The sequence below is a fragment of the Sinocyclocheilus rhinocerous genome, unplaced genomic scaffold (assembly GCF_001515625.1).
Source record: "Sinocyclocheilus rhinocerous isolate Xijiao unplaced genomic scaffold, SAMN03320098_v1.1 scaffold1252, whole genome shotgun sequence".
Taxonomy (NCBI): Eukaryota; Metazoa; Chordata; class Actinopteri; order Cypriniformes; family Cyprinidae; genus Sinocyclocheilus; species Sinocyclocheilus rhinocerous.
Window position 1 is genome coordinate 131,740 of NW_015640452.1, and position 8,323 is coordinate 140,062.

The window sequence follows — 8,323 nt, forward strand, 5'->3', positions numbered from 1 at the left end:
TCATCACGTTCTATTAGTTCTACAGCTTCAGTTTCGGAACTTTCACGCTTAGTGACACATACAGCTGTTCCCTCACCACAGTGCAACAGTGAAAAGGGACCCCTTTCAAACAGTGTCGCGTTCCGAACGTTGTTTAAGCGACATACACCGGTATTTAAAAAATTAATATCATAACAAAAATAAACACCGGTATTCAGTATGAACTGGTATACTGCCCAGCACTATCCGCTAGTAAAAACTGCTTTATCAGTCATTATCCGTGTACGAACCAGCGCAAACAGATAATGTTACCTCACAAAGTTAGCCATCAGTCTCCTAGCTTACGTTGAGCATACCAGCTTATTTCTGATTCCAACACATATGGCTTAATTAAACCAATATTTCCTCTTGCCATTGCTTCGCGTTTACTACAGTTCAGTTAGTGGATCAGGAGGCGCTGGCTCATGGCTGGCTGGTGTGTGACTGAGTGGAGGCGGGGCTAATTTGCGTATTCATAGATCTGGGTATAGTAAATAAGGCAAGGGTGTAGAGTTACATTCAAGCTATTTTAAGGCATGAGAAAATTTTCACAAGAAAAAACATTTAAATATGTCATTTTGATGATCAAAGATGAGTTTTAAAGGATAAAATTTTTGACTACAGGGGGACTTTAAGACAAAGAGGTGGTGAAGGTTTAAGCACTATATAACAGACCCCTATAAAGGAGTAGTTCTGAAATCGTGGTCTGGAAGTTAATTGGGAGATTAAAAAAAGGAAAATTTAAATAGTAAATAAATAGTTATAGTTGAATGGTAAATGCCAATATTGAATAAATTAACTATAAAATAAAATAAAATTAACTTTTGAAGTGGTTCACAACCTGAAAACTAGGTAAAAGATATTTAATGTCTCTCTTTTTGTTTTGTCATTCTACACCTCACTGCTTGCCTATTCAAACGCAAAACTATACCGACACTGATCTCTCAAATTAGCACAGGAAATGAAACGTCATATAAGGGAAGATATTCAGAAGCATCTCACCATCTGTGTCATTTGTTGTAGGAGCTTTGGCAGTAAACCTGTCTGCTGTTGCCACCGTTATACCAGCATTATCCACCTCTTTAGGGATAAATCTAGCAATGTCAATGTCCTGAACCTCCTCTGTGTCCTCCATCTGGAAAGACAATCATGTTAACAATGCTAAACGACTTGCAAAGCAACACAAACACAAATATTAAACATCACAAGATATAGTTAAAGGGGTCATATGATGCGATTTCAAGTTTTCCTTTCAAAGCATCATATGACCCCTTTAAGATTAAGTCCATTGTTTTTATCTAAAATTGTTATATAGCTTATATGGGGTGGTGTTGCATTCTGTTAAAAAATTAAATATATTTTTTTTCTCACCTCGTTAGAAACCTCAGTGTCATCATCTTCAGAATATTTAGAATCATCAGCCTCCTCATCATCATCGTTAACAAGCTCAGGTCTGAACTCAAACACTTCCCTTCCACTGACCTGGAGGACATGAAACCATGAGATGAGTGTCATTTAACAACAGATGACAGCATGAAAGAGTCTTGAAGAACCAGGACACAGTAAAACAACAGCAACCAGAGGATATGAGAGCACAAGCTTTACTGCCACCCTCTGGTCAAACCACAGCATCACCGTCAAAATACCCATTTCATTCAGAGCAAAAAAAGATTTTTAATGCACAATACATTTTCAGAGTAAGTCCTCCTTTTTCAAGACTACAACATATTTTTTTTATACTTTAATTGTTTAGGCAAGCAGGAATATCAGTGTCATGATTTTTACTCACCCCAAGAGCTCTGCCAGCTTTGAAGTCAGCTTTCTTTCTCTCCATGTCCTGCTCTGCTTTAGCCAGTTTCTCTTGCCTTTTGCTTTTCTTCCATGCCAAGAATGTTTCCAGAGTAATTCGGGTGACGTTTGCTCCCAGAGCAGACCGCTACAATAATGAACAGATGATCATTACAACAATTCTGATAGATAACTAATGACAGTGTTACTTCAAAATCATGTTCTGCAACACCCTTCTCACCTCAGTCTCAATCAAATCATCCAGCGAGATTTCCTCCTCATTCTTCTCTTCTTTCTTTTTGTCTTTCTTCAGAACGAAGCCCACAGGAAGAGCGTGACGGTACATACAGTTGTCACTTCCACCAGGACAAACCCAAAACCAGCCGTATTTGTTGTTTTCAATAGCATCAAGGAAATACTTGCACACCTTAAAATAAAGATTATTTGTTAACTTCTATGATTACAAATAATACAAATAGTTAATTTGAGTGTAAACTGCCAGAACCTACAATTTGGGTCTTTGCTTTCTTCTTTTCAGCCTCTCCATGTTTCTTGTTCACCACCTCCTCAAGTTTCTTTTCATCCCAATTTTCCATGGTGTCTGCAATTACACAAATCAAACAAATTAAAATAATTTAAAAAATCTTTGACATTAATTCCAACAACCAAAAACAGAAGCAATAGTTCCAATAATGTAAATTCCAAAATCCAATGGAAACCTTGCCATTACGTAATAAATTATGTTTTAACATTTTTTAATGTACATAATATCATGCTAAATATGTATGATTCACCTTTCTCCAGATCTTCATCTCTGCCATCCACATACACACTTCTTTTCTCACATTTCCTCTCTAAGGAGAGGTCATGAGAGAATTTACACTTATCACCTTTGGTACACTGGCCTTGTTTAAAGAAAGCACACAGCACAGACTTGGGATCAACACCTGAAATGAAACAGAAGAAAAATCACGAAGATGATCAAAGAATGGAACAGAAGAGCAAAACATACAGATGGGTATTGATCATTCCAAAGCAGAACAGTCTTACTCATCACAGAACTACAGAAAACAAGCTAGGACAAAAGTTACACATACAGTAGGCCATAAAATATACAGTTGCACTTAGGTGCGTTTCCCATACAATAATCCCGTAATTCGCTGCTTAACTAGCGGTGGTTCAACAATATAGATCTGGAGGTGATGGAGTAATAACTTCTGCTAATTAATTGGTTTGAGATCAAATTAATGTCAGATTATTGCTGTAGATAAACATGACATCCAAGAACTACCTCGCTATTTTTTTTTCTCCGTTGTTTTGCTTTATTTACAGGTGTTTGATTTAATCACTGATTCCCTCTTACATCATACTCCGGTGTTCCCCTGGGTACACATGCGCACTCTTCAAAAGCTGTGCTGTTATTCTCTTGACAAACTAGAAAGGTATAGATTGTACTGCATGCTAGCTTCAAGAGCATGGTCTACATGAATTACTAACAAGAAACTATGCTTCTAACCACAGGTCAAAAGCTGTCAGCTGTTGCGATGCTGTTTGCAAACTTTGGTTTCGAAAAAACACTGAATCGTTAAACTTTGTTTTTTTGCAGTTCGTCACTTCCGCCAAAACGGCTTAAAGATTTTTTTGACATCACATCGTACTTCAGCTTCTCATCAAACTTTGTCCAATCAAATGCTCTCTAGAATCCGAAGCGCCCGCCCCCTACACTATAAAAGAAGCTGAAGCCGCGGCTGAAATCGGTCACTTGTCCACAGAATTAGTATTTTCTGTACAGTGAATGGCACGTAGTGCACTATATAGGGGACAGGGAACGATTCAAACAGTGTAAATATGCTTTCCATTGAGGAAAAAAATAAGTCTGGTTTCGCGCTGTCACGCTAACCACCGCACCGCACACACCCTCTGCTCCGGTCCAGAGACACGACAGCACGGAGCGGATCACATGCGCGAGTCGGCGCAGACCACAAAATGTATCGGAGCTATTTGAATTCTACACAGAATGCTATATTTTAATAGCAATACGGATGAGATTGTGGCTAGCATACCCTGTCAAATGCGGCTTTACAGAGCTCAACGGCTCTGAACGGCTCTAGCCCAAGCTGTGATATAAACGAACGCTACTGGCTATTTTAAAAAGGGGCGGGGCTGCTTGATATGTCCCGCCCTGTCTTCCTGTTTCAGTTAAAATGACGTCAACACAGAGTAACGGTGCGTGTTTCTAAGCATTTCAGGGGACCTTTAAGGTGCAAGATTCAGAGAAAAGTTTCAAATAAAGTTTTGTTCGTCATTTGATGGACCAGTTACCTTTGCTGACTTTCTGAGCTGCCACCACTGGCTTAAAGAGCTCGTTCAACTCCTTCTTGTCATCCTTCTTTTTGTTCTTTTCAGCTTCAGCAGCAATCTACAAATAAAACAAAACGCATGCAGACTTTTGGAGCACTGGTTTGGGAATTTAAACTTAAGATTTAAAAAAAAAACTAAAATCAGCATTACAGTCATTACCTGCCGTGAATTCTGCTGTCCATGCTTGACCTGCTGTGTCACAGCTTTGATAAACTTCTGTTGTTTAGCTCCCTTTTTATTTTTCAGTCCAAATGTTTTATCCTGCCAGACACAATTCAAATTCACAGTAGCAATGACATAATTATTTTAAAAACAGCCCATACTAAAACTAATAGAGTACATAATCAGAACAGCATGTGATGCTTACAAAATAAGGCCACTATTAAAAGCCATATTGTTTCAAGCAAGCCAATTGTTCTATAAAAATTATGATGAATATACATACACAGCACAAATGTTCACAGGTACTCAGAAGGCTGACTTATAACACATAAGCAACATAAAAAAAAAAAGAATTGCCAGATCACTATGGCTCAAATCCTAATGAGCACTCAAACTGTTAACCATCTTAGCACATTAAAATCAAACGACCCCTATGATAGCTAAAAATACTGTCTAGATGGACAGCTCACTACGTTTTAAGACACATCCTGAATGTGGCATACTAGCAGTAGACTTTGGCTCATTTCACATCATTGCATCTTTATTCACCACTACGTTGCCAATAACAGTCTGACAGTTTAGTCTAACCCTATTAAACAAATTTATGACTGCTTATCCATGTTATTCCATTCATTTTAGGCTTTATATGTCATTAGGAGCTTCTAAAATGCGCTAGTGAGTGAATCAGAGCACAAGGCCCAGAGTTCAGCGTGCTGCATGAGTGCAAAAACGCCGCAAATCTCACCTCAATTATCTTCTCTTTTTTCTTCTCTTGGGTTTTCTTATTGCCTGCAACCTGAACTGGCTTTTTCGGAGGCATATCGCTTAAGACAAACTATAAAACTGAAGAAAACCTGACGCCGTGTGTAAAACGCCGTATGTTCACAGGTCAGCGCAGGCTAACCGCACTAGCAGCCGCAATGCATTCTGGAAGGACCGGGCGCGCATGATGTGAGCGCACGTGGTACAACAACGCCATCTAGCGCGCTGCTGTGATGAAATGTTTTCAATGAATCGTGGACCGACCATTGCCTTGTCCAAATACACACACCTGTGGTCTTTGCACTTGACCACTTGACTACTTATATGACGTATTTTCTGTATTTGGCCCAAGTGTTCAAGTGAGCATGAAGACCACAAGTGCGTGTACAACTTTTCATTACCTGATGGGACACACTTAAAGTGTTGTAAAAACGCAAAGTTTTATTATTATTTTCAATACTTTGCATTTTAAAATCAACTTCTAAATGTCTGTTCAGTATAGATAATGAGCAAGATGATTCCTGCACAAGGCTTAAAAAATCTAAATTTTCCTACAGATATATATTTAATAAGCCTTGTGTTTCTGTTTCCATTACTTTTTTGGAAAAAACATGATTTATTTTTTTTTTTTTAATGATCGGCATCATAGTAATGACAGAAATATTGACAACAGTATTTTTAGATTTGTTGCAAAAAGTGTTTTTTAATGCATTATTATAGATTGAATTTGGTATATGGCAATACAATTTCAGCACTATTAAAAATGAGGAAAATATAATTATAAAAAGAGACAGTACACTCAAAAGTTGGTGTCGAAAACAATTTTTACTCAGAAATTGCTAATAAATTTCAAAATTCATTACGAGGAAACATCAAGTATAAAGTTAAAGGTAAAATGTTGAAGTAGAAAAACTGAATTAGTATTTAATAAAACACAGTCCAATATCATTGTTTTATTTACAACTTTGTAAAATCATTTTTTATAATGTAGTAAAAAGTATAAAATCTAATACACAGGAAAAAAATGTGGTGTAGAAACAGTTTGCACAATTAGAAGGAAATGGCAAGTGGCACATTAAATGAAACATGACATTTTTAAATAGAGAAACTGAAATAGTATTTTCTTGTAAAACATACTCCAATAATATATTTGTATAATTTACAACTATGAAAATGATCAGTCCTTTTTTATTTTATTTTGTATTTTACAGGAGAATATGAGAGCCGAGACCTAATTTAAACATGATCAGCTTTAAAGAAACTTAGCATGACATTATGTGGGAGTCCAAATCACTTGCCTTGAGCGGGATGCTTGTATGCAACATGTATGATTAAAAGTAATGTCATTTATGGGATGGAGAGTGGTTTCTGTGAGATTAACTAGATGATAAGCACACCTATAAATGAAGAGGAAGGCCCCTCAAGCGTTATCATTAGGAGCTGATTTGATTTATCAACATCACACCAAATGTGTTCCCCTTGTCTGTGTGATGAATAGCGTCTAATCACAAATGGACACCCTGCTGTAAGTAGCCATCATTAACTCCGGCAGTTTCTACAAGCAACTGCACTTTCTTCTCCAGCTGCATATCAGATCCTCCCGTCTAAAGCAAATAGAGAGGCGAGTTGATGAGTCTTCTATTAGTCAACTTGGCCTCAGGTGCTTTAGAAGAATATGTAGCTGATAGTCTAAAAATAATACTTCAGATATTCACACAGACTCTAGTGTTTGAGCCTTGAGGAAATACTGGAGGTGCTTGGAGAGAAAAGTCTTATATGAATTTTAAAACACTTTTCTATTGAATCTTTCTCTATATGTCTGGTCTGACCACTGAGCATTTTCTTTCTTTTTTAGATTTGATGATTCTGTTTATATTGGCTTTTTTTTTTTAGTTTGCAGTCCAACACAGTTTAATCAAAGCAGAAGTTTTGTGCTGAGCAGCTCATACTGTATAGACTGTCGCACCTTTTGCATTACATTATTATTCTGCCGATTCAGCAGACGGATGGTAGTCTGTTGCCACACTCCTCTCTGTGAGAAATCCAACAGGGAGAGGTGAGATAAACACACATTTGAGTAACAATGGAAATCACAGCTACAGAAATAAATCTGCTCATCCATTATATTAAGTGGTGGTTAAATGCATGAATGGGTTTTGTCTGGAATGTTGTCATTTGTTTTATAGTTTTAAAATATGTTTTATTTTTTATTTAAGCTTTCTTTGTTCTTTTTTTGGTTCTTTAATATTTTGGTACAGAATTTTAATTTCACACAGACAGCATCCTGCTGTTATCACCATCTTCAATTTTGAAGTGTTAATTTATTAAAAAAAGATTCCAGAGGTTTATTCATATTTTAATTGTTCTAATCAAAATGTTCACGTGCCCTTTCTAAATAACTTATATTACTCTTTTATAATCTTTTTACCTAACAAAAGCCAGATTATTATTATTATTATTATTTTTTTTTTTAATAACATCATCCTCTAAAAGGTGGCATAATTTTTGTTGGGAAAATAACAACACAAACATCAAGTAGCAATGGACTTTATGAAATATGTGATGGTTTATGTTGTTAGTTAACTAATACATTCAATCTTTATAAAATTACAGAAATTGGTATGAAAATATAACATTTTCAAAAGATGGTTTAAAAAAAAAAAAATATAATAATAATAAAAAACATTTGAAAAATTTTCTTGCCATTGTGTTAATCATCAAGATAAATTTAAATGTCTAAGTTCGACCAGAGCACAGTTCTAGAAGTCTGGTATATTATTTTATAGAAATATTTCTAATTACCTTAATAGAAATAGAATAGAAATATTTACATAAATAGGTTTTGAATAGAGTGTAGATACAAAATATAATTAATGTCCACTAGGGGGCGGTCAGCCTATTTTATAAGTAAGTAACTCACCATTTTAGAACCAAACTATTAACATATTTATTGGCAAAAAAAATTGCTATTAATTTCCTTTTTCAAACCAACAGACGTTATTATATTTCCTAGATTGATGTCCAAGAGTGCCTTAAATTACTGAGACAAAGTGCTTAGCTGACTACACCAACACACACACACACACAAACCAAACTACATATTTATTGGCAAAAAAAATTGCTATTAATTTCCTTTTTCAAACCAACAGACGTTATTATATTTCCTAGATTGATGTCCAAGAGTGCCTTAAATTACTGAGACAAAGTGCTTAGCTGACTACACCAACCAACA

At 35.9% G+C, this 8,323-nt stretch overlaps 1 protein-coding gene and 1 long non-coding RNA gene across 3 annotated transcripts in view; both read right to left on the bottom strand.

Annotated features, from left to right (window-relative positions):
• Positions 1 to 5,319, bottom strand: part of LOC107752875 (zinc finger CCCH domain-containing protein 15-like) — a 7,271-nt gene extending 1,952 nt beyond the window's left edge. Inside the window, exons 1-9 of one of the 2 annotated variants that reach the window (XM_016568945.1) lie at positions 5,075 to 5,319; positions 4,327 to 4,428; positions 4,129 to 4,225; positions 2,601 to 2,753; positions 2,316 to 2,407; positions 2,048 to 2,233; positions 1,808 to 1,954; positions 1,390 to 1,500; positions 1,021 to 1,153 (exon numbers count right to left, since the gene is read on the bottom strand). In XM_016568945.1, coding sequence (XP_016424431.1) covers positions 1,021 to 1,153; positions 1,390 to 1,500; positions 1,808 to 1,954; positions 2,048 to 2,233; positions 2,316 to 2,407; positions 2,601 to 2,753; positions 4,129 to 4,225; positions 4,327 to 4,428; positions 5,075 to 5,149 — 1,096 coding nt within the window. In that variant the 5' untranslated portion in view covers positions 5,150 to 5,319. Of the gene's footprint in view, positions 1 to 1,020; positions 1,154 to 1,389; positions 1,501 to 1,807; positions 1,955 to 2,047; positions 2,234 to 2,315; positions 2,414 to 2,600; positions 2,754 to 4,128; positions 4,226 to 4,326; positions 4,429 to 5,074 lie in introns of both variants that reach the window. The other variant, XM_016568944.1, reaches the window with a different exon arrangement.
• A 988-nt stretch (positions 5,320 to 6,307) lies between these two features.
• The window catches only part of LOC107752920 (uncharacterized), an 8,519-nt gene continuing 6,503 nt past the window's right edge, over positions 6,308 to 8,323 (bottom strand). Inside the window, exon 3 of the long non-coding RNA XR_001641409.1 lies at positions 6,308 to 6,695. This is a non-coding gene — a long non-coding RNA (uncharacterized LOC107752920). The remainder of the gene's footprint in view (positions 6,696 to 8,323) is intronic.